This window comes from Gigantopelta aegis, chromosome 6 (assembly GCF_016097555.1).
Source record: "Gigantopelta aegis isolate Gae_Host chromosome 6, Gae_host_genome, whole genome shotgun sequence".
NCBI lineage: Eukaryota > Metazoa > Mollusca > Gastropoda > Neomphalida > Peltospiridae > Gigantopelta > Gigantopelta aegis.
The window spans coordinates 79213349-79240826 of record NC_054704.1 but is presented as its reverse complement, the minus strand read 5'-3'; the positions used below and the strand labels follow the sequence as shown (position 1 = coordinate 79240826).

General features: G+C 34.8%; 1 protein-coding gene across 1 annotated transcript; it reads right to left on the bottom strand.

The window, feature by feature from the left end:
- Positions 1-7165: 7165 nt before the first annotated feature.
- Positions 7166-25822, bottom strand: LOC121376395 (serine/threonine-protein kinase STK11-like). Its single transcript, XM_041504247.1, has 9 exons — positions 25403-25822; positions 23578-23661; positions 20531-20620; positions 20069-20201; positions 19111-19247; positions 13506-13633; positions 12868-12925; positions 12141-12343; positions 7166-9349 (listed from the first exon to the last, which is right to left on the bottom strand). The coding sequence occupies exons 1-9, from the start codon at positions 25735-25737 to the stop codon at positions 9204-9206; spliced, it is 1314 nt and encodes a 437-aa protein (XP_041360181.1). The 5' UTR covers positions 25738-25822; the 3' UTR covers positions 7166-9203.
- Between the last annotated feature and the right edge of the window lie 1656 nt (positions 25823-27478).

Genomic DNA, 27478 nt, shown 5'->3' with positions numbered 1-27478 from the left:
CGCAAATAAAAACATTCATACTTCAAAAAAGAAGAGAACTACACATTTGAGCATAAAATCAGTTTATGTTGGTACACAATAATAATAATAATAATAATAATGTCATGAAGAGAAATGCATTTGTACAAAAATGTTAACAATTCTCAGTCAAATCCATACGAATTCTCTGAACCTCAATTTCACTTTCGATCAGTCTCCACACACTACTGTTTACAGCAGCAGCAGCATCAGCCCATTCTCCGACAGGCTGGTCTCTCTAACGTAATAAAATAAATAAATTCTAAGTAGACCAGCAAAACATTTCACGAGCAATATTCTGCTCCTATAACAATCTATGAAAAGAATATTTTGCTCCCATACATGTACCGGTAACAATCTAATGAAAAGAATAAATCTTTAATGTAACCAACTCCACTGATTTTTATTTTTGGAGTATTCGTAACTCGTAACGGATTATACACGGGTCAAGAAAATATCTAGGCACATTAAATTATTAAATATTTAAAATAACCTTTGGGGGTCAATTAAGTTTACTAAAAAAAAAAAAAAGGTTCTTAACTTAAAGCATTGTAGTTGTTCATAATCAAATGAACCACATTAAGTGTGCACATGTACAGTATTATTTACAAGCACATTTTTTTTTTTTTTTTTAAAACAAGAAAGAACGTAAATAGGTTGACTTCAACATACATGTAGTTGTACAAGCAACAATATAACAAAAAACCTTGCGTAGCTTAATTCATATTTTCCAGAATATCTTAAGTAAACATATGTCACTGTGTTACAGTGGTATTCAGTACATATACAAATGTAAGTAAATCTTAAGTATTTACAGGGATGTGCAAAATATACTCTTAAGGGTAATAAATAAAAATGTTACAGATGATTATTAAATATGTTTATTATGATTAATGCTCAGTGGGCTTGTTTACCTTACTCTAAAAATCTGACAAGTTTAATCTGGATGATGACATAAACTAAAGACTATCCTGGTTTGGCAAGACATTACGACACGTGTCAAGTTTCTGATATGATCACATGCGATATAGACAGAAAATATTATTTAATGCCAGTAAACTAGAATGAAGTGACTGGACCAAAAAACCCCACAAAAACAAAGAAAATCTGCATGGTCTTAGAAAGTAAGGGTCTACAGCAAGCTTTCTGCTCCAACAACAAGCACAAACACATTTTCATCTCTAAATGAATGATTTATTTACTATGGGTGTGAAAAGCGTCAGGACAGAAAATGATTTCTGGACCGACTTTCTGTGATGGAAAAAAACAAACAGGTCAGGGATCCGACAAAAATCACTTCAATCATGAAAAACTCAAGGGTATGAAATTTAATTTTAAAATATATAAAACAAAAAACATTGAAATGTTAAAAACTGGCAGTTTCAAAGTGTGTGGAAGGTTGGACACAGGATTATTGTGGAGTATTATTATGTAGTTAACATTTTCCCTCAAAGAAACTCTGCTCTGTTTATATTTTAATGTTTTTATAAAAAAACAAAATTCCCAAGAAGTATACATACCTTCTTACATGCACAACAATAATAATTAAAGAAAACACCCCAAAAATCTGAAGTATTAAAGAATAATTTATAAAAGAAATTGGTGTCTATTATAAAATAAGGAAATTAGACATGAAAAAAGAAGCCCGGAGAACCACCAGAATTTGTTCTTAAAATTTGGATTCCCAATTTAAAGGAAGTTGTACATAAAAAGATGTAAATGTTTTTGGTTAAATGTTAACTGTGTCTTTTGTCCAAGACAATAAAGCATGTAATAGTGTATGTGAATGATTGGGCCATGGGAGATTAGTTTTGTGACGACCCCCCCCCCCCCCCCCCCCCCCCCCCCCCGACTGATATAGTAGTAATGAGAGTTGACAGCAATGAGAAAAAGCCCTGAATAAACTAAGTATATAACATTAAATAACATAATTTTCAGTCAGGTTATAGCTGCCATGAAAACAACAACACTAATAAAAATAAGTAAAACAAAAGAAGTTTATAATAAAGCCTTTTTTTTTTATAAAGTAAACAAATATGACAATAGATATGATTAATAATCAGCAAATATACAAGCTTTTATCCAGCAGAGAATGCTTAGATACATACAGTCATTCAAACATAAATTAGTTTAATCTTTGATATAATTCTAATTGTTACCAAAGACCGCATCAATAAGTGAGGAATTCAGCACAACCATCAACACACATGTACGTATATAGCAGAAGACGTACTCAAATGAGTATGTTAGACAATTTTCTTCACCTCATGTGTCATACTTGAATTTAATATATACATAATCATACTAAATTCTTGTTCACCAAACTGTTTTGTCATCCATTATAATAAACTGTTGGACAAAACCACACGTGCCAACATTTGTATCAGCAAAAATGGTCAGCAATACATGGAGAAACATTGCTCAACAAAGTTTCGTAGATCGGGTACATTTTTCAAAGGAAGTATTTTGGAAGTTTTTTTAAAATGATTTTGGACATATTAATGTTATTTCATACCATATATAATTACAAACATTGAGACTGCAGTCTGGTAGTAATTCACTCTCCCCACCCCCCACCCCCATTCCCAGCCCTTGTTGCTTACAAAAAATTAGTTAAATGGGTGTAAGTGCCTTCAAGTAATAGTATGATACAGGAGAGACACCGATTTAAATTTAGATTGAAATTGAGGCTTTCTGTCATGCCACAAATCCTGCCAGCAATGACTCTTGAAAATCATAACACTGGGCAGATAATTTTTTACCAGCAGCATGCAGAAAGTTAAACACATGAAACCAAATTTTCAAAGCCTGTAATACATACAGTTACAATGCTCAAACACCTGGACCCCGTTTTACAAAGAAATGTTACCACTATGATCACCTCTTAAGTGCACAACTTGCCATAAGGTAGCTATGTACTTAAGGTGATTCTAGCGCCAAGATCGCTTCGTCAAATGGGACCCCTAGTATATTTTATTTAACATTTTAATAACTGTATATAAATAAAAACTATAGTTAGTTGATATTTGCTAACAGTGGGTATGAGATACCTTAAATAAAACTGGTGGAGCTTGCATGTATGTCTAGGATACTGTAATGGTGTCAACTACAAATTTTTTTTATTATTATTCAAACTCACAAACCAGCTGTCTGTAATTATAAATATGCATCTATAATTATAATATTGTATGTACTTTCACATTCTATCACACACTGGATAAAAGGCCCACTAGTGCTAGATGAGCTAAAACTGATTAGAATATTTCAGTAAATCATATGGAATGATACACATACATGCAAACATACAATCAAATCGTCAACAAATCATCATGGTATACAGATGTATTTTTGGTTACCTTCAATGACTGACAAGGTAGTGGGCTTGACTAGGAAAAATCAAACTTTAAATATTGAGCATACCAACTCTGAAAAAAGGACATATACGACAAGAAGGATACAACAATTTTCAGTTATTTGTGACATTTTTTATACAGTTCACGTTTAAAATCACACACAACACATTTTCAATGTCAGCTTTGAAAATAAACTATTTCTCTGTACATAACAAATAACTCTCTCAACAATAAACTTCTGACTGAAAGCAATGCCCCATTTTAAAAAAAGGTCTTACTGCCCAAGAACATATACTGTATGCCAAAAGACAGTGGACCAAGACGGCTTGCAAAAAATCACAAAGGAATTTAGTCATATTTTATTATTCCAAATATCTATGTACTCTTGATATACTGCTGGGCTCATAACTTATTTAATTTTGATAGATACAATACAATATTTTTGTTATTATTGTTTTGAATTATTTGGACTCCCAAGAAAATAACTATTTAAAAAGTTTTCACTTGATTTTTATGTGAGGGGAGATAACAATTTATATTCTAAACTGATGCAGATTGGAAGAATTTTAAGTGAACTGTCATAAAAATGAATATTAAGATATATTTACTTCAGTAATTTTCGAAACCTATAATAGATTTTTTTAAATTTAGGAATATATCACATAAATCATAAATTTAGTTTTTTCCCAAATATTTCAAATACATTTCAGCCCATGCCAGTTCCAAAAAAAATTATTTTACAAAATGGGTAGGTAGATATTGTTGGGTATGCAAGTCGACTTGAACAAAAAGGAAACAATTAACAAATTCTTTGAAGCATCAGAAAGCAACCTATCTAAACACTGAACATGTATACCAAATCAAAAACAACTCCATCAATTGGAAGAAAACAATGAAAAAAGAATATAACAACTTTTGGAAAATGTTGCAGCACACAAGATGGAGTGTAGTGATTGACAGACACTGTTGTTTTTTCTCGCTCTCTACACTACCACATGAAAACAGCTATTGATTAAAGATGTTCTGGGACATAAAACATTTCTTTTTGTTATTCCCAGAGGCCAGGTGGTGCTAATACAACTTTTAAATGTCTAGACTCATGTTTAATAACATCTTCAAACTTTTATGGCCTAGATTACATGTGTGATGTCATTAAAGATTTGAGTCTTAAACATTTCATAAGCACCGGTCCAGCAGTTTAAATATCTACAATCTTACACAGTCTCGATCCCCATTGGGCTATTTCTCATTCCAGCCAGTGCACCACAACATTAAAGGCCATGGTATGTGCTATCCTGTCTGTGGGATGGTGCATATCAAATATATCTTCTACTATTGGAAAAATGTAGCAAGTTTCCTCAAAATTACCAAATGTTTGACATCTAATAAGACAATGATTGATAAATCAATGTACTTTAGTGGTGTCGTTAAACAAAACAAACATTAAACAAGTTTGGAATAATGTGTCTGGTAATTTAGTCTCAACATTCTGACTTAATGGAAGAAACCAATCTAATTAAAATTAGCTCCACTATTACATGTGGATCTAACAGCAGCCAGTTGGAGCTCATGTCAACCAATCAAAACCTTACTTGCAGAATCATGCCAGTGATTTGAAAATAATTTGAAAACATTCCGAATTATTCTGAGGGTATACGATGTTTCATGTGAATTACGAATGCCTTATTTAGACCAGTAGAACTAATTTTAATCAGATTGCTAACAACATTGCGTAGTCTCCAATGTCCAGGTAACATTTCGTCTGTAAATAATAATTTAAATATTGACCAATCACACTTCGCCTTTTATAACGTTATTTGGGAGCATACAAATTCTAAAAATATCGGGCGAGTCTATTTTAGTGGCCGCAGTACAGCGAACCATACCAATACGTATGGGATGGGTTATCAGTCTTCAATTTTACATTAAAATTTATTTATTTATTTATATATATAAAAAAAAAAAAACTAAATAACTCTTCAGTTTTACATTACAAATTATTTATTTTATAAAATAAAACATGTTTTAAGGCATTCGTAATTCACACGAAACATGTCGTATACCCTCAGGATAATTCGGAATGTTTTCAAATTATTTTCAAATCACTGGCATGATTTTGCAAGTAAGGTTTTGATTGGTGGACATGAGCTCCAACTGGCTGCTTTAGATCCACATGTAATAGTGGAGCTAATTTTAATTAGATTGGGAAGAAACCTATGTGCTATTATGAATTTAATGACAATTAGTAGCGACAGTTCCTACAACAGGGGTGTAGCACTTTTTAAATATTTTCATGGACTACATTTCTCAACTATAATATTACAGGTTATATATGGATGAACACACTTGCCACTCACGTATCCAGTGTCTCATCAACAAGAGAACTCGTCTTCAATCTATCACTCTTTATCACAAACGTTTGTATAAACTAACACCAGGAAGGAGTTATCAGTTAAAGAGTTCTTCCTAATTTTATATAAAAAAAACCCCAAGAAGTCTGTGGAATTAAATGTCTCGCCTACGATAAAATGTGTTGGTGTAGCACTGTGATCAACACCCATAGGTGCAACTATAAACCAAGTTTCATTGACCCAGGACTCACAGTTTGTGACAAACTGATGTAAATGCAAAACTTTATCATAAAAATGGACTCTTAACACCGGAAAATTAATACATATATCCCATATCTTTACTTCATAAAAACGAGACACAAATTTATATCTTTTTTGACAGTTTTTTTGATGCACCTTCTTTCCTAATTCACAGTAGTTTCTGGAACCCTTTCAAGGACTTCTAAATAAGTTCTAAGAAAACCTTTTTTTAGCATAAATTGATATTTACAAAAAACGTTTTTCAAGCACCACGTTAAAAAATTCAAGGAGTTTCAAAAATCGTGAGTAGAACTTGAATTATGAAATGTTACTTCTCAGATTTCTTTTTTTTGTGTGTGTGGGGGTGGGTGGGTGTCCATTATTGATTTAATAAGTCATTTCAACAATAAATCTAAGTATTTCACTTCAACTGAAAAATGGCAGAAATCAATATCACATCTGAAGGAACTGAAAATAATGTTATACATTTGTATTTCCCACCTAAATTTTGTCACACATTCAAAACAATGCAAATATTGTAGGATTAATCTGGGCCTATATTTTCGAAACTATGTTATCAGTACGATTTCATAAAACCATTGTAGGCTATGATGTCACTATGGTATGTGTCTTAGTGATAGCATAACCTAAGACGGTTTTATGATACCGTAGTGCTAAGATAACTTTGAAAATCTACTGACAGTTCAAACATGTAAACTGCACCAAAAGCCTTTTCATTTTAGGATTAAACACTTGTATTAAAGGGACAGACCCTAGTTTTTAAACACTAAAGCATATTTTTCACTATTTTCAGTTTTATGATCACTGATATTGATTATGCCATTTTTCAGTTAGAACCGAAGTGTTTCTGGTCATCCTGGTATTTGAAATGACTTATTAATTTTTCAATGGACAAAAACGCATGTCCATCTGAGAACAAAAAAAAGGAAATTCAAGTTAACTAGGCATATTTTTAAGGATATTCACCAGTTTTAACTTTCAAACTACATGCCATCTCACGCCCTTGACTCACTCACGTCACTCTGTTGTAACTTTATCCAAATTTTTGTACAGGTTTGTTTATTAAAAAAATTTAGTGTCCATTTAGAAGTGGGTTGAGAAACTAGGGTCTGCGACCTTAAGAGGTGCATCAAAAAACTAAACAGAATATGACTGAGTCAGCAACACGTTTTTAGAAGACAGATAACAAGAATATGACTATGAATCATGATGAAACAGCTTCATGTTATTCCAGACCACTACACTGGGTCATATCTAACATACAACCGACAAGACAACATGAAATATGACGGTGATCAGTATGAAACTATCTACCACACATTAATGCCATATCACAATTCTAGTAATTCGTATTTAAATGTCTACGGTCTACATTTTTAAATATGCATTATCACAAGTACTATGAAAATTACTACTGCCAACATTTTTTAAATATGCTTTATCACAATTTAATTACTATGAAAATTACTATTGCCTACATTTTTTAAATATGCTTTATCACAATTTAATTCCTATGAAAATTACTACTGCCTACATTTTTTTAAATATGCTTTATCACAATTTAATTCCTATGAAAATTACTATGATCTACGTTTTATTTGCTTTATCACAAGCTGTTTTTATCTTTATAAAAATTACTATGGTCTATAGTCTACATTCAGTTCATCATCAGCAGAGCATGTGAAAAAACCCATTCAGACCATAAGAGTGAAGGAGAAATAAGAAAGATGTTCAATCATTCATTCATTTCAATTTATTTTTGTGCTTATATTCAACTGAGGTTCAAGCACAGTGTCCTGAACACACATCTCAGCTATCTGGGCTGTAGGTTCCAGACAGTGGGTTAGTGATCAGTGATGGTCATGTGTGGGTGTGGGTAATTTTTGGCATGATTTCACCAGAGAACTGTTCAAGTACACCTGATGTGGGCACAACCTCTGACCTCGCCAGAGAGTTCTGTCTATGACAAGGGATGACCATGTGTCTGGAGATAAAGATAACCATGGAAGATTGCAGCCAAAGACTGGTTGTTGTGATGTCCGACTAGTCCATTGGAAAGGGTGGGAAATGCAATGAGGCTGAGAGGTCAGGTTACATATAATATTAAAGAAAATGGATTATGGAACGGTGCAAATAATCTTGGCTATTTTGATATGGAAATTTCAGCCCACAAGAATATAAAAACTGAAAAAATTTGGTTATTTCCTTAATATTGTTCTGCCACCCAACTCAGTATAACAGCGATCAAAATTACTTTGGACCATAAACAGCGAAACCTGTCTAAACCGGACCCTGAACAAACTGGAATCCTGTCAAAACCGGCAAAGTGTTATGGTCCCGAATTTTTTAAATTCTAAAATGTGACCCTCTACACACAGGATCCTGTCTAAATGGGTTAAATATTGGTTCCCCAGTGTGATCCAATTTAGACCGATTTCACTGTATCATAAAAACTGCAGGGTCTTAAATAGTCGGGGTTACCTTGAACTTCATATCAAAGAACATGGGCAGGGACAGTTTTTTTGGCTACGATAGCACTAAAATCTGGAGTTACTGAAAATTCTGAATATTCATCTCTCATAGAGTAAAGTTAAGTACTTATATATATAAATTATTACAGTAGATATATATATATAGATATATATATATATATATATCTTGATACAAGAACATTAATTACTAATGACTGTTAAAAGTTTTTAAAAATTGGTCAACTAACTCACTCCACCTTTTAACATTTAAAAAAACAAACAATGATAGTGATCAATGGACATATGACACCAAAATATCACACTGGCTATTCAATAACAACGGCCTTTCACTGACGTCAGTTTACACATAGATCTATCCCATGGGGATATGAGCATATCATTATAATTGATATACCTTGGTCATAGCGATCAGGCTACCAGTTTAACAATATGAGAGCACGTGTATCACAGTTTTACATTGTCACCACTGTTCGATCTATATAAAATGAAAAAAAAAAGCTTTACATGGTCTTTATGACATCTCTCGGTGTACGTAAATAACACAGATATTTCTAGAGGTGTGCAAAAATAAGTGACAGTGTGCGTTTGTGTATTCTTGATTATTGTGTTGGAAATGACTGCAGGTCTGTTAGTCCATGCAGAGATGTTGCTCGTTCATCGATATCCATACAAATCTTGTCCACTATAGCTTTCGGAAATCAAGATGTCCCCACTGAGATAGCCTGGTGTTAAGACTGTTTACAGGAACTGAAAAGTTTAGTACTCTTTCCCTTTCCTTTTCCTTTTCCTTTTTTGTGCTTTAGGTCCTTGGCAGAATTGTTTTTATGCTCTTGTGTATTGTTTTTTACACTAGTGTCACCTCCGACAGCATTACCTGAAGAAAAAAAAATCCATTGAAAATGACAAGAATAAACAAGCATTATGAGAACTCTGCTAAAGCAATACATGTCCCCTACCAAATTTTCATATGTGTTAAAGTTCAAGAGCCATGTCAAAAATGGGCAAATACCCTTGATTTGTAACTCTATATGATAAGATATACACAAAATGTCATTTCAATCTCTTGAAGAATTGTGCAATCAACAAAATATGTAGAAAATTGTACATAGGACATAGACGGAAAGAGACACACATAGACAGAAACAAAATCAATGGAAGGAAGGAAATGTTTTATTTAACGACACACTCAACACATTTTATTTACGGTTATATGGCGTCAGACATATGGTTAAGGACCACACAGATATCGAGATTGAAACCTGCTGTCGCCACTTCATGGGCTACTCTTTTTGATTAGCAGCAAGCAGAGTTCGACAAATCCGCTAGCCCGACGCCCATGGCTAGTGGTTTTTAAGTTCGGGCTAGTGAAAAACGCAGGCTAGTGTCCCCCCCCCCCCCCCCCCCGTTATCGCTCGATCGTGTGTTGTTGTTTTTTCTTTTTCTCTCAGCTGAAATTTTGTTTAATAAATCTGATTGTGACGTTTGTCATCGAATAATATCAACAACGCAATCAGTATATAATAATAATCCACTTGAACTAGGTCTGAAAACTGCTGTAACATGTTATCTGTACATCATCAGTTACAGCATGCCCTATATTTCAGGAATTGGCATCACCGTTCTTGGCGACACAAATAGTAGGCCCTAAATGTTTAACCTATTACCAAATACACTGAAACATCTATTACCGTATGACACACTGTCGTACCCTCATTTAAATTTAATTATTTTGATAGTGGGTTTAGATACCAACCATGAGTTTGCAAAAGCGAGGGTAAAAGCGAAAATGGGACAATGACGATGGATCACACTTGACAAAAGACCAAATGTACGACACGACAAAAAACTGAAAGTTACATGATTTAAGTTTTTGTTTTATTTTACTGTTATATTCGTAAATGTGTAATGTTACAAAATTATATAAAAATCCAGTTATAATTTATCAGGAATTTGGGCTAGTGCTTTATCTTGGTGGGTTAGTGGTTTTCACAAACCCACTAGCCCTGCGGCTAGTGACTTTTCAAACTATTTGTCATACTCTGCAGCAAGGGATATTTATATGCACCATCCCACAGACAGGATAGTACATACCACAGCCTTTGCTACACCAATTGTGGAGCACTGGCTGGAACGAGAAATAATCCAATGGGTCCACCGACGGGGATCGATCCTAGACTGACCACACATCAAGCGAACGCTTTACCACTGGGCTACGTCCCGCCCCCTCAAACACAATGGTCCCCTCTATATCTCACAATGGTTTTAGTTCTTTTTCTTGCTCACTTAAATACAAAAGCAAAACATTTGTAAACTAAAAGCACTCCTTTGTTCTTGGTTCACTGTAAACATGGTGCCTACAAACTATACACCATAAATATAGTCCCTAATTGCACACAGACAAAAAACCTAAATTTCAATTTAGTAACATATTTTTTACTACAGTCTGCCCCATCCTCCGGTAAAAAAAATTTTTATACTACAGTCTGCCCCATCCTCCGATAATTTTTTTTTTTTTAATAAATAATATCAATTTTGTTTGATGTAAGAAAAGTAAAAGTGTTTTAGAAATAACAAACAATACAATTTTTGGGTCCAATTTATAAAACAATCAGCTCAAAATAAGTTACTTGTAGTAAATTCCAGAGCGCGAAAAAGGCATTCACTGCGGGATAGGCTATAAATGCAACTTTAGATGGGACGTGGTGGCCTTACATTGGTATTTCCTCCCAAATGTTTGACTGCCAAACTCTTAAAGAGTCTAGACTCAAGACTCTGAGACACTTAACATCATGGTAATGCCATACAAATTGCAAGCATGTGACATCGAATGATTTGACTCTTGACTCTATATTTTATATAAGCACAGGCCCTCTATCAAGCACCAAATAAGTGATCTGCGTGCATTACCATCAGGGGCGGGATTTAGCTCAGTCGGCTGAAAAGTTTGTTTTGTTTAACGACACCACTAGAGCACATCACATTGATTTATTAATCATCTATTGGCTATTGGATGTCAAACACATGGTCATTTTGACAGTCATAGTGAGGAAACCCGCTACATTTTTCCATTAGTAGCAAGGGATTTTTTTACATGCACCATCTCACAGACAGGATAGCACATACCACAGCCTTTGATATACCAGTCGTGATGCACTGGCTGGAAAGAGAAATAACCCAATGGGCCCACCATTGCGGATCGATCCTAGACCGACCGTGCATCAGGTGTGTGCACTTTACCAGTGGTCTACATCCCGACCCCTCAGTCAGTTGAGTGCTTGTTTAAGGTGCTAGCGTCGCAGGATGGAACCACCTTGATAGATCCATTCAACAAACTGGGTTTTTTCTCAAAGTCCTTGATATATGCTTTCCTGTCTGTGAAAAAGTGCATATAAAAGATCCTCTTCTGCATTAGGAAAAAATGTAGCAGGTTTCCTCTGATGATGTGTAAAAATTACCAAATGTTTGATATCCAATAGCCGATGATTAATTAATCAATGTGCTCTAGTGGTGTTGTTAAACAAAAACAAACTTTAAACTAACAGCATGGTAATGCCATACAAACCGCAAGCATGTGACATCAATAAACATTTGAGTCTGGACTCTTTTAACGTTATATAAGCACGAGCTTTGTATCAAGCACTAAATAAGAGATCTGCGTGTATTACCGTCGGGTATCGGAGTGGCGTGATTGTTGTACTCCATGATGATCTGTTCATCCTCGTACACGTCCTCCTCCTCCTCCTCCAGTGTGTCGCTGTGCAGATCCTCCAGGTACGGCACCACCGTCATCCCCCGCAACACGTCCCCGTCGCCATGCGGTGGGAACAGCACCTTGTCGGACATCTCAGGGTGCTTTTTACGAAACCACCTGCAAATCCAAGCCACTGGTCAGGTACATATGTTAGTTATCAAAAAGGCTGTTAGTTGGAAATATCTTACAATGGAAGCAAATTCGTGAGAGTCCCTTTAAATACATATCATTGGTTTAACAGTTGCAACATGATTTTATTCGTATCATATAACGTATGCATCAGGTGTCAGGCATTATGTTATTTTATCTCATTCTGTTCTACTTTGTATTATTGAGTGTTAGTGTTCAAAGAATCAAAGAAGAATTCAAATTAAAATATACATTTGTTTATGTTATTGTTAATAAATCTATTTCAAATTTAATTATAAGGATTGTCTGTTACTTCTTTTAGGTCTGTGTCAGTTTGATGGAAAAAAAACCCATTTGCAAACTTTAGTGTGAATGGCTTTGCCAATTTACAACTTTTATGTGAATGACTTCACAAAAAATCTAACGTAACAACTAGTATATTTAAAACACAGGATTAATTAAGAAATATAAAAAATAACAATAAGGATTAAAAACAAATACAATTCACTTACGGATGATGTTTCACTTGTTGAACTGATATTCTATCGCAGGCCTTGTAAGCCAACATACCTAGAAAACAGGAGAATTCTTTTAATACCATGTTTAATAAACACTGCTTTTGATGACAGATAAATCCATGATCTCACAACATTTGCTACATTTGCCACATTTTTAATATTACTCTAGAGAATAGATGCACAGTAAAAGATATTTCTAATTTTCCATGTACATGTATTAGTTTTCACAGTCTAGATTAATAATTTAATGTATTTATTATACTGATGGAAAGAAATAAAGGATCACACAGATAGCAACAAGAATAATGACTGCATTAAAAAGCAATTCATATTGTCAGAAGTTGACTGGGAACATATAGGCAGCACATTCAGCACTACATACATTCAATCCCACATTACAACTTGGTATGAAATACAGACATTACTACGCTAGTAGTGAATTAAATTTGGTCCACAATTCGATGTGTTCCCTTATTTCTTTCGATCAGTACACATCAATGAGAAAAAAACAATAATAAAACAAACAGCAATAGATTTCTGTATTAAAATAACACAAAATAGCTGGGTGTTTTTTAATCAACCACACTTCAGGATCACTAACAATTTTAAAATTCTAAAAGAAAATCTTTTACCTCGTATCAATTCTTGTAACATATCTTCTAAGAAATCTGGTATAGTGAACACTCCTTTACCAATATTTTCAAAAAGTTTATATATATTATCTCCTTCAAAAGGGTACAAGCCAGTTGTGATATTGTATCTGAAAGAAGAGAAAAACACATTGTATAACTATCTCTGCCTTATTCAAGGACATATTCTCAATGAAAGAAAGAAAGAAAGAAATGTTTTATTTAACGACGCACTAAACACATTTTATTTACGGTTATATGACATCAGACATATGGTTACGGACCACACAGATTCTGAGAGGAAACCCGCTGTCGCCACTACATGGGCTACTCTTTCCGATTAGCAGCAAGGGATGTTTTATTTGCGCTTCCCACAGGCAGAATAGCACAAACCATGGCCTTTGTTGAACCAATTATGGATCACTGGTCAGTGCAAGTGGTTTACACCTACCCATTGAGCCTTGCGGAGCACTCACTCAGGGTTTGGAGTCGGTATCTGGATTAAAAATCTCATGTTTCGACTGGGATCCGAACCCAGTACCTACCAGCCTGTAGACCGATGGCCTAACCACAACGCCACCGAGGCCAGTATATTCTCAATGAACCCTGAGGGAGAGGGCGGTCAACAAATTTTCATCTGGAAAATGTATAAAAATACTGTATCAACATTTGCAACTTTCAAAATCAATCCTCTTCCACCCGTTTAGCTAACTCTATTGAAGTAATACTGCCATTGTAATCTTTATCTAATGCTAGGGAGTTCAGACAGAAAAATTAACTTTGAGAAACAGGTTTACTAACCCATTCATTGGACAGAGTTTGCTCTAACAAAGAAAACAGTGCAACAAATTTTTAAATCGGTCAATCCATTAATTTTCTATGAATTTTTTAACATTTTAAAACTGGCACTTTTGGACAGAAACACAAAGGGGAAATGAGTAGGCAATTGTCTTAACCAATGGCACCCTTTTCGATGCATAATTAGACATTTTTATCACCCAATTAGAGCTTACTCTGTAATCCCTGGATCAATGAACATGAAACTTGGCATATTTATGTACTTTCACCTGAAGAATTCAAATCCGCCCATCGATTTAAAAATTATGAATATTAATTAGCTCATTAGCATATTAAAATGACGTTGATAGTCTATTAAGCATGATTTTTAGAACTAAATGTTGTTAAGTAATGTGCTAGGGTTGATGATGCTCCCTATGCTCACAAAAGCCGACAAGCATCACGCAATTCCAAAAATATTTCAAGGTGGCCATCTTGGATGAACAGAGAAATCGCAAGTGTCGCTTACCGTATTTTCCGGCCTATAAGCCGCTACTTTTTTTCTGTGAATTAGAAGGTGCGTTTTATAAAACGGTGTGCCTTATTTATGAATTTTACAGTAACCACCATGCACATAAAGCGCACTTTATTTTTCATTCTCATAGGCGTGCGCTACAACAGTTTTCTCTGAATGCGCACGTAAAGCCCTATGACCTGACCTCATTCTCATAATACCGGTACCCTTCATTGTCTAGTCAGCCCTGAACTTTGGCTGAAGCAATAAAACAACACCTGCCCTGGTTGTATTGTTACAACTTAAAGCGTCAAAAATGGACTCGATCGTCAAGTTCATTAATTTGATTTCTCCAACATTCATTACAACTGGTGCATTTGTTTTGTTTGTCTGATATGTTAAAATAAAGCAACTCGCCTGTAATGTTGTTGTTTGTTTTTGTAGCAAAAACACTCCAGTTGCCTGTTAGTTTGATAGCAAAGCCAATTACGTGTTAAACCATATCACGGTTACAATGTCATGGTTACTGACGGCTAATTATACTGAGCCGTCACATAACAATGCCAACAAAACAATTACTTAATTGATCCTTTTAATACTTCTGTTTGTTACCTGTTTGTAATATAATTAGTAGATCAGATTTTATGTTCAGTATGAAGCTTACGGCATGACATCAAATAAACTGAGACTGTAAATTGAAATGTTTTTATTACAAGTCGACATTTCCCTATTAATTGGCCCGCAAACAATGGGCTGATTTCTATGGCTTTTATCCAAGTAACGCTGTGGATAAACATTTTTGCAAAATGTATTTTTTGTTTTGTTTTGACAGTTGAGGGGTCTTCTTGAGAATATTTGTTTAAGTTTTTGGTTAGGTGTATCAGCAATTTAGACTGGCAAACTAATACTGTACGATCGAACTATATACCTGTGTTCAGTTTATACTCATGCTGTAAAACGTTCAACATGCCTCCTGTCAAAAAAAGAAAGAGTTACACTGCGTCGTTTAAACTACAAGTTATAATATTTGCTGAAGAAAATGGCAATAGAGCAGCTGGCAGAGAATTCTCTATTGATGAATCGATGGTTAGAAGTTGGAGAAAGCAAAAAGATGTTTTGCGATTGACAAAAAAGATGAAAAAAGCCAACAGAGGACACAAAGCTAGATGGCCAGAACTTGAGAAGAAGATTGAAGACTGGGTCCTGTTACAACGAGCAGCATGCCGAGGGTTAAACATGGTGACCATAAGACTAAGAGCCAAGATGATTGCCAGAAAGATGGGAATAGATGATTTCCAGGCCGGACCATCTTGGTGTTTTCGTTTCATGAAGCGACATTCCTTGTCAATCCGTACTCGGACAACAGTTTCACAAAAACTTCCTGAAGATTTTGTGGAAAAGCTGGCACTATTTAGAACTTACACAAGTTCATACGGTTGCTGAATATAACATAAACCACAACAACATCAATGAAGTTCCCCTGACATTTGACATACCAATGTGTAGAACCGTAGAAACGAAGGGTGTAAACACTGTTAGTGTACGAACAACAGGGCATGAAAAATCATCAATGACGGTAGTACTGGCATGTACGGCATCTGTGAAAAAACTTCCACCTATGGTCAGTTTTAAACGAATAATAATACCAAAAGAAAAATTTCCATCCGGCGTTATCATTCGATGCAACAAAAAAGGATGGATGGATCAAAATATGATGAGTGACTGGTTAAACTCTTGCTACGTGAAATGACCTGGTGGATTTTTTCATCAAAAGAAGGCCATTTTGGTAATGGATTCTATGAGGGCTCACATTACGGTGGACATCAAGGATCAAATAAAACAGTTGAATTCTATCCCTGTCATGATACCTGGTGGGATGACGAAACTGCTCCAACCCCTGGACATTTCCGTAAATAGGTGTTTCAAAGCACATCTTAGACAACTGTGGGAAACCTGGATGACCAGCGGAACACACAGTTATACAGCTACAGGGTGCACGAGGAGAGCGACGTACGCTACAGTTTCAGAATGGATACTTGAATCGTGGGAAAAGGTCCCAGCAAGTTGCATTATCAGCGGATATGTGAAGGCCGAACTGACATATGCAGACACGAACACCGACAACTCCACAGAATCAGGCGATGACATGGAAACTGTGAGTGACCTGCCTGGTCATGTTGCCGAAGCATTTCAATCCGACACAGCGGACGAAAGTTTCAGTGGATTTGAAACCGACGATATCGAATCAGAGTGAAAGATGAACACTAGTTTATTAAATTACCCGATCAGTGATAAAACATAAATTTTGAACCTGACTTCAAATTGTTAGGGGGGTGGTGAGTAAGAATAAATGTTGTTACGTATAACTATCGTTTTGTTGTATTTCATTATATTGCATGTAATTATAATTATATTAATACATTATTCTCGGCAATTTTTACAACTATGAATGACGATCGACAGTACGCTACTTAGTTTCGGTTGACTGACCCATATACGGTAGCTTGACACGACCTCTTCTGAATATGTAAATTCAGCTAGAGGAGTATGCATTGGCTGGATGGTGCAGATAAGCAATGCACCCACTCCCATGGCTAGTGAATTTCAGTGTTGGGCTAGTAAATAACTACTACTGCCATGCCCGACGGCTAGTAAAAAACAAACTGTCAAATGCTGCAGTTAAGTCTATTTTGTAAATATGAATATCCTGTCCCCACCACCACCACCCAATATTAGTGTTTTTAAACATTGTCTCCCTCTTTAGGTGACATATCTGATTATTAATATTAATTAGTAAAACTGTTTTAACTTAAAGTACAGTAGGGCTAGTTAATTTTTAATTGTGACTAGTACATTTTTTAAATCGCTGATCCCATGGCTAGTGGATTTTATAAAAATTCTAGAAGCCCTAGGTGAATATGATATAATAAGAGAACATAAGTGAGCATCTTCTAATTTCAAAATTATCGTAGTCGTTGACACTAATAAACTATTAGAAAAATAAACATTGACATTGTGATTGTCTCACATCAGCTGGTTACATTTTCGTCAGGGGTGCATCCGCTAAAACAAACAGCTGAAATGATCCAATGCACATGCGCAGAAGAGGGAAAAACTGTAAAGCCCATGGAAGCAATTCTGTATTATCGACATTGCAGTCATTGGCATTCCACCCGCTGCCAAGAACATTCGCAAACTAAGTGCGAAATAATCATTCGTAGGCAAAAATATCGATCAAAATCGGGTTTATTTTGAAGATAGATAGGTTTTCTAAATATTAACAAAGTTCACAATGTCTACAGGATGAAGGAAACCGTCGACTTTGACAGGTTACAGCAGCAGATCGCCAGTCTGTCCATCGAGCGAATTGGGTCACACCATATGGGAATCTCCAGCAGACACCTCGTAGAATTGTCAAATTTTACACCTGTTCTTAAAATAATCATGGAAAGACACTATTATGGCAAGAATCTACATGAATAACTCTATCTTACCGTGCAAGCTATTTGAAGATCGGACCTCCGGCCTCGGAGAAATCGAGCAATTTTCCAAGAAATTTTGTCTCATTCAAACAACACCTCGTTTTTTGAAATTCAACAGCGCATACGTCATTCTATGGGATTCCCTCTTCAAAATTAGACTATTTCCAGCATCCTAGCTAATCAGGAACAACTGTAAATACCGCGCTGAAGTTAGGGTATCCCCGGACAGCGATGAAAAAATTGGTTCCGCCGTAGTTTTGGAAGCTATGCAGCGCTATGTTTGGGAATAGTTTTATCACAGAAATCGGCGAGACTTCGTGTTTAATTTTAAATGAAAAAAATTAAGATATGATAATGATATTATTTATTATAACTGAAACATTTTAAAAAAATTTATTTGAAATGCATGCCTTTGGAAAGTATGTGATATGGGCCAGTTTCACCACCGTTCGCCGCCATTATCCAGGTGCAGAGTGGGGTCGCTGAACTCACTACTAATGCTACAGAGACATATTTTTCTTTAACACAACTTCAACTCATCAATAAAACGGGTGCATGTAAAACTGAGATGGGAGGAGAATACAACAGGTAAAAAGTCAATAAAATCCAAAGAAAATAAAATCTCTAAGAAATAAACAGATTCTAGATTTAAGAAACACACTCCAGAGTTTGTTTCTCATACTTGTGGTTCAGGGCCATTTTCTATGAAGCCATCTTAGCACTAAGATCACCGTAAGCGCATACATACCTTCTGTACTAAAAGAGATCTTAACACTAAGATTGCTTCATTGAAAGGTGCCCATAAATATACATATACTGCTATACAAAATCTTACAGTGTAATGCCTGATGACCATACATCGATCTTGAAGCCAGAAAAAGAATCGTCTCCATTGGCTATTTCAGGTGGTTGGAATGCTGGGGAACCTTGGCTTGTACGAGATGTGTCCTCTTGCGAGAACATATCAAGTTTCTGAATCAAATAAACAAGCAACCAAAACATTTAGATAAAACTGTCACTTTTACAGAGAATAACAGTGGGGCCTTTGCCATCAAACCTGATATATTATTATTATTAATGTGGCAATCAGTTATTTTATTTATCCTGCAATATTAATGCCACTAGCATTGTTGCCAGCTAGGCATGTATTCAGGGTGGAGGCATTTGACGACTTAAGATTTTATGAGAGCAAAAGAAAAGGTAAGAGCAAAGGAGAAAGAAGGAAGCTTTAATCACATGACCGGAACAGGAAGCAAAGGACTCGTTGGAAGATTTTAAGCCATCTCATTGGCTGTTGGGATGTTCAGACCTATCCAATGCTCCAGGGGTAAATGCCATAAGTTTGAAGTCAGGTTAAGTTGAAAATAAAAATAAATGTAGTCACCTTTAAAGAGAATAACAATGTGGCATTCGCCATTCAATCTCAGCAGGATAAAGCTGATATATTAATGCAGCAATCAGTCAATTTATTTATTCAGACTCCTACAAACATAGGTACATGTGCAGGGTGGGGGTGTTTAAAGCAAATTTTCTTCTTTTAAATATATTTCCAAACCTCCCTAAAACTTTGCTCTCCAGTCTAAAGCTCACCTGTATAACTAAGCACCTGGCTAACTTTGCTACTAGTACTGGTTAAATTTCACATGAATGCAACTTAGTAAACACAATTCTGAATTCTTCAAAACATAATTCACAAACCCACTGTATCACAAAATAACCTACGTGTTACTATGTTACCTACATGTATCCCACATAAGTACAGAACACTTGTAACTAAAAAACAAACAAAATACCTCAGCCACCCCGAGATCTGTGATCTTCAGTATTTCCTCAGTAGTCAGCAGCAGATTTCCAGGTTTAATATCTTTGTGGATAATGCCTTTACTATGTAAATATTCTAACCCATCAATCAGTTGACAAAAATACCTGAAAACAGAAAAGAAATAAAATAATATGGATCAATCTAACATGAAATTTGTGTACCTTTGTAAAAAATACCAAAAATAGATTTATGAAGCTGGGTGAATCGGGTGGGGATTACAGGGTTTAAAGCTATAATTCGCCCCCATCCACCCACAAAATGACGAATGATATCGACAAATATTTTAACAATTTTCAGTGTTCCACTCTTTGTCACCAACCAAATTTTATGACTTTCCATGACTTTTAAAGACATTTTTCATGACTTTTTAAAAATATTTTTACTGCAATCATGAAGATAAAATTACAATGTTTTGATGCCGCTTTGTTCTTACCCATGTGCCTGCCAAACAGGGAATTTTTTCTCTGGGACACTCTCAAGAATTTCCTGCAATTCACTAACACAGTACTCCATAATAAGATACCTGAAAAATAAAATCATGATTAAAAAATAATTACCTACAGAGACAAGAACATATAAAGTTATAAATAGGTTGAGGAATACAGAGTTAATAATGATAATAATGAATGCAAAAGTCAAAATAAAAGTCACATTATCAGGCCCTAATCTAGAATTGAAAACCTAGAAGTGACGTCTTCTAGGACAATGGGGAGAAGCTTGACAAAACATAGCTGAAGTGAACATTTATCAGTACATTTTGTAATGATTTGTCATGCTTCGGAATTATATACTCAAATCGAATCGTAATGATGTGTTATTAAATATACTACTTCTTATAATAAAATTTAGGCAAAACAATTGAATATTTTCATTAAAAATGCAATAGTAGTAAGTAACTGATAATTAATATATTGTTATGTCCCACTGAAAGTAACAAATATTTTTTTAGCATTACTGAAAAGAATCTGACACGACATGCTTTGATGTAGTCTCGCGCCAAAGTATAACAATGGACTGAAAAGGTGTTATGAGAGCCCTGACACTTAACAGTTTGGCGTCTTTTTCAAATCAAATTAAGTCCAAAATATTATGGAGACTTTGACTTCTCACTGCAGCTACTAATTCAGAAGAAGAAGGAAATGTTTTATTTAACAACGCACTCAACACATTCCATTTATGGTTATATGGCGTCGGACATATGGTTAAGGACCACAGATATTGAAGGAGGAAACCTGCTGTCACCACTTTATTTGCACCATCCCATAGACAGAATAGCACATACCACGACCTTTGATGTACCAGTCATGGTGCACTGGCTGGAGTGAGAAATAGCCCAATGGGCCTACTGATGGGGATTGATCCCAAACCGACCGTGGATTGAGCACTTTACGTCTCGCCCCTTTACTATCTCGGTAACTTAGTTGACTTAATAGAAAAAAGGGCCATTTCACAGGCTAGATTAGAGCCTCATAAAATTATGTGACTTTTGTTTTATAAGACATTAGATACATTTTAGTACACAACTGTAAATTCAGCAATGGTTTTGTATAATTAGTAATATTAGCATTATGACACAAATTTATTCTCCAAAATATAACTATGAGCTATACATAAATAACTGTAGACGTGTAAAACTTACAGGATGGACATAGTAGTCTTGAGAATAAATATTTATCTTAGACTTAAAGGGATATAAAGAGGTGGGAGTTTCTTCACCAAGAAATGACTAAAAGAGCACAATGTCAAAGTTATCACAAAAATATGTACATGTGTGGTATACAGTGTAATTGTATCCCTAGAATACATGCTGCAAATCATTACAGGTACATGGTCCTCTTAAAAACACAGGTCTACAACTTTGCAGTCTGTTTTACTTAAAAGTGAGGGTTTTTTTTAACAACACCACTAGATACATTGATTTAATAATCATCAGCTACTGGATCTCAAACTTGATTTTCTTAAATGCTGGCGTTTTAAAGTGACAGACCCTAGGTTTTAAACACTACTACGTTTCTATCAGTATTAAAGCAGTTTTTGACAAATTAAATTAGAAGTTCTTACATTTTATTATTTAGACTATTCATTATCATAGATCTGAAGTGGTTCCATTCATCCAGGTTCTGGGCTTCTAGAATTTTTATAAAAATCATTAGCCATGGGATCAGTGATTAAATTTTTTTTACTAGCCATGATTAGAAATTCACTAGCCATACTTTTAAGTAAATACATATTTACCAAGTAATAATCAGATATGTCACATAAAGAGGGAGATGGAGCTTAAAACCCTTAGATTTGGGGAGGATATTAAAATTTACTAAATAAACTTAAATACTGCATTTGACAACTTTTTTTTTCACTAGCCGTCGGGCATGATGATAGTAATTATTTACTCGCCAAACACTGAATATCACTAGCCATGGGAGTGGGGCTATCATAATCTAGAAGTCCTGCAGGTTATTGTGATACCACAAAAATGCATTTTTCATAATTCTAAAAATGCACATTCATCTGAGAAGTAATAGTTATGGAGACAAGATCTAGTTATTTTTAGACGGCATTTCCATTACATCACAGACTTTAGCTTCTCTCTGTTATAACCGTTGCATGTTTGTACATTAATTAAACTTAAAGAGTCCATGTTCGCTGAAACTAGGGTCTGCGCCTTAAAATATATTTAAAGGCAGGGCTAGCTCTATCAACTGTAAGTTTTTGAAACTGACACACAATTCTAAAACATTTACTAATTGCTAATCCATTTTCAATCAATTAGAAACAGTCAACAATTAATTTTAGCAGGTTTTTTTAATTTTGTACTTTTAGAAATACATGTGTATCAGTCCTCGAAGAATTCACAATTTGCACAATTAATTTCAGGTAACCCATTTTCTATTGGCATAACCTGTTATATCCATGAAAATGATTCCCTGAATTTTGCAGGAACAAAAAATAGGTTATGCAAAATGAGATTTACATGAAGTGAAACAACCGTTGTTGCAATTTTCAGAGGCCTGTGAATAGATCCCAAATCATGTGTAAAAGTTCAGAACACTTCCAATTAATCATAAAAATAGGTATTCTGCAAGAAAAATTTAAAAAATTTGGGTCGTGGAATTCTGGATGAATCTGCAGGCTCGCACCAAAGTAAAACTCATAGCTTATATGTGTGGATCACATAATTAAAATTACATGTGACTAGATGTGAAAAGATTAATATTATATTTAACCACCACACAATGTTGTCAGTTGAAGACTGAATAGCTTTAAAATATTATTATAAGCAAACACGGAACAATAACTCAAGTCGTGTAATGTACACACTGAAGAGAACAATCAACATGTGCATGGTGCCAATGCTTATGGGAGCTACAAGAGCTTTGTCCTCTGAAGACAAGCTGATGTAAACCCTATTTGCAATGATTGGATGAAAATGCTGGCAACTGCAGCATGACCTGTCAGTGTGTGCTAAAATTGTTGACCCACATTTTCTGTTTTTCTTCATTGTGAAGTACATCTACGAGATGGATAATATTCTTGTGACGCAATGTTTTCAACAGCTGGATTTCTCTGAAAAAAAATAACACAAAGAAATTATGAAGTATTATAAAGTACACATTTCAGGGCTCACACTGTCCATTGCCAAATTATCCACATGCCAATTATTATACAAACTGGCTATATTTAGTAATGGAATACCAAACTTTTAGTTAAATCAGCCACTTTTTAAATAATGTTCAAGGAATTTTCTGAAAATTTTTTGAAACAGAATTTACATACTCAAGTGATTGTGAACCAAGCCTATTAACGGAAAATGGTTTCTGAACACACACACTGTATGTAATGTACAGTCATCGATTTGATGAAATAAAATTTTACTTTGTTAAATTTACTATCGAAGTTGGCTGACAAATGTTTACAACCACGTCAGTTTAAGTTATGACGAGATAAAATGCATGCTATAGTCTAATATTGTTTAAATGGTTTTACACAATACATACATGTACACAGAATTTGCATTTAAAATTAATGTTCTCGCTGGTCTGTTTTATGGGGGCGTTATAAGAAAATGTGTCGGCCTTTCCAGGCTTCAATACCTTACCGTTGCAAAATTTTTTAGTATTATTAACCACCTCTATTATGTGCCATACCAATATCTATCTGTCAGTTTGATACACATAACAAAAGTTCTATTGTGAGTAATGACAACACATTTATTTTATTTTTATCATGTTGCCATGGTGCCAAATTTGTCATGTGATTAAAACAGTCATTTAGTATTTTGTATCCACTGTCGTCTGCTATTTTGTCCTTCAATGAAGATTAAACTGATCATAACTGATGATTTTTATATTTTAATCTTGGATGCAAATATACCGTCTAAAAGTTATTAAAATTAAACCACATTTATGCAATCAATTCATTTGTAGAACTACTAGAAGATAAAAAAAATGAAAAGAACAACACAATAATGTTGTCTCATATTGGAACACTTGAAAAAATATTTATTTTTTAGATATCTTGAAATATTTATTACAATGTAATCATTGGTTCACCAAACCGAATGCCCATAAATAACAGACTGACATTAATGTCATTATCTTGATAGTCCAGTTCTGCTTCAAAAGTTGAGTTGGACAATACATCGTACCAACCTTTTTGTACATACTGGATATTAAGGGTCAGCCTATCGATATTCAGCTAACACACGATATTCTGTAAACAAGCTTTCAAATGTTTTTGAGTTTTTCTTTTTGAGGTGGGGGATGTGTGTGTCCACTTTAATTTTCACCTAGCAAAATGCACTACACAATTTTTCAACTTTTGCTGTGTACTTTCAGTTCTTCATGTTTGAAAATATCAGACGAGTAATCAATCACTTGCTCATAAGCTCCTGGTGAGTGATTAGTTTAGTGATTAGTCAGGGATTTATCCAGGCATTCTATGAGTCTGAACATCATGTATAGGCCCCCTTCCAAAAAGAAAGTGGCACTGAAAAGTCCCAATTTCCATGCTATAAATTTCCAAAATATATATTTAATTATGTCTCTTCTAATAAATTAATTTAAGTGGCATATAGTATCATTCATGGCCTGAAAAAATATCCAAAGTATGATTTACTTGCAAAGAGTATGACCCGTACCCCTCTATATCAAAGGCTCTAAAGATTAACCCTAACCCTATACCTAAAACTACCCTAACCATTGAAAGGGGGTACGGGTCGAACTCATGCCTCAACATATACATATACATGCATAAATTGTTTACAGCTAAATTGTATCTTTTCAAAATATTAAATTAACATTTTTACCTCTGGACATTTTGCTCCCCATTGGGAATTTTTCTCAATTTCTTTCGTTTTAAAATTTTGACAGCTCTTCTACATAATAATTCTGTATCCAACATTTCTTTGACTTTTCCATATGACCCTTCTCCCAAAAGATCACCCATTAAATATTTGCTAATCAGCTTAGCTCTTCGCCTACGAGTTTGATAAACGATTTGATCGGAATCCACACGGTGGAAAAAAGTATCCAAGGGTTCGTCATCATTGATGAAGTCCATGTGATCAACATGCCCCATTGCGACAAGGTGAGCAACTGGTGCATAGCCCGAGTCTCCATGGGCCGCATCGTCATTGGCCATAATTGAGGCTGTTTTAAATGTCTTTTTCTTTGAAAACGCATCACAAATCAACAATTTAGAAAACTGTTAATTTCTAAAGGAAATGCGTCCATTTTGTGAAATGCCAAAACGAGGCTCGTAATTCAGATAGTTTCCGGATTCCGCCGGTTATGATGCTCACGCGCGAAATACAAACATTGCCAGAATCATTTTGCAACAACTTTAAATTTGGAGGAATTATGTATAGATACATTATGCTTACTTAGATCATTGTAACTTTCACATATATTTTTGAATTAAATATTAGCAGCGCTGATTACAAATAATAACAATGGTTTTAATGTTATTTGTGAGTAGTACGTCATGCACGTGCATACAATTTTTTCTTCACAAAACTAACATTCGTTCTAACAATATTTATTTTCTAATTTTTACCTCAGTAGATAATAATGTGGAATTAGGTAAACGTATCTATAATTTGCCGTACGCGTATCTCCGCACAATGCAGTCGAATGGGCATTTGGCAAAATGGTGGATGATTCCATGAATTTCCAATCAGTGCCTCGTCTATAGAACGGCCACTCCCGAGAAGATCCTTTATTGGAGATTGCATCGCGACAAAGAGAACTGCCACCCAGACAAGTTTACTAAATCAAAACTAGTGCCAGACAGACCTCATTAGAATAGGCCTAAGTACAGCTGTGATGACATGCACTCGTGAAGCACTTTCACAATAGTGATGATATCAGGTGATCATATCCTACCCCACTGGTGATACTCGCTATGAGTACTGCCACCACACAGGTCAAGTCTGTCACTTCATCTAAAATGACGAAAAAATAATAAGTGTGCAAGAGTTTTAGTGATGTATTTAGTAGATTATATATAGCTTCCAAATGTCTACCATAAAACGTTTTGAATGCCCCCGGCAGTCCCTGTACTCCATAACCCTGATTGAACAACTACTGTGCCAAAATTATATGGCGTTTGAAATTTGTATACAATAAGCATACCCTAAGGCTAAGGTATCTTAGAAGTTGTGATACGTAGACACCAAAAGCTAGAACAAAAGGTTTATTGCTCGACATAAAGGGAAAATTTACTATTTGAAAATTGAAATCATCCCTTTTGTCATACAGCTTAGTTTGGAGACCAGTATCGCTTTGAATTTCTACGCATCGATCGAAGTAGGAAACTGATTTAATACCTTCAGATGTTTCTTTTATTTGTAAGTCTTGTGGGTAAATTAATGGAAGGTAAAACTGTAATCCTGCTATTATACTGAATGATATAAGATTATCTGTATAGCGGAAAGTAAAGTTTAAAGTTTTAGCCAGATTACTTTGTTTTGCGTTAACCAGATTAGTCACAAATTCTGATTCATGTGCATATAGAAACAAATCGGCGAGTAGTGAAGTACAGTTGGTGCGCATGGGAATTCGTATTTCCTGTCTATATGTTCTATTCCCAAATGTGACATATATGTTGTTACATATGTCTGTCTCAGTCCGTCCAGATCCGTGGAAGATAGTTATATATTTTTATCTTCGTTCACCGTTCTTTGTAACAAATGCCTCTTTAATTAAGAAATGGAGTTTTTTTCTTTAGATTGTCGCGGGGGATTGTTGTGTATAAATTAATGTTGAAAAATAAAATGTTTTAATATTAGTGAACTTTGATTTGGATTGAGAGTGAATGATTTCAAGTAAATCCTCAGAATACTTGAGAATCCACTTATGACTTGAAGACTCTGATAATACTT

What these genes read in the sequence shown, in the direction of transcription:
- LOC121376395 (XM_041504247.1), bottom strand. Translation starts at nt 25,737, where the DNA reads ATGGCCAATGACGATGCGGCCCATGGAGACTCGGGCTATGCACCAGTT. An exon ending in CAGATCTCGGGGTGGCTGAG is followed by an intron (nt 19,248 to 20,068) that starts GTATTTTGTTTG and finishes TATTTGATTCAG; the next exon opens with AAACTTGATATGTTCTCGCA. An exon ending in CAACAAGTGAAACATCATCC is followed by an intron (nt 12,344 to 12,867) that starts GTAAGTGAATTG and finishes TTGGATTTGCAG; the next exon opens with GTGGTTTCGTAAAAAGCACC.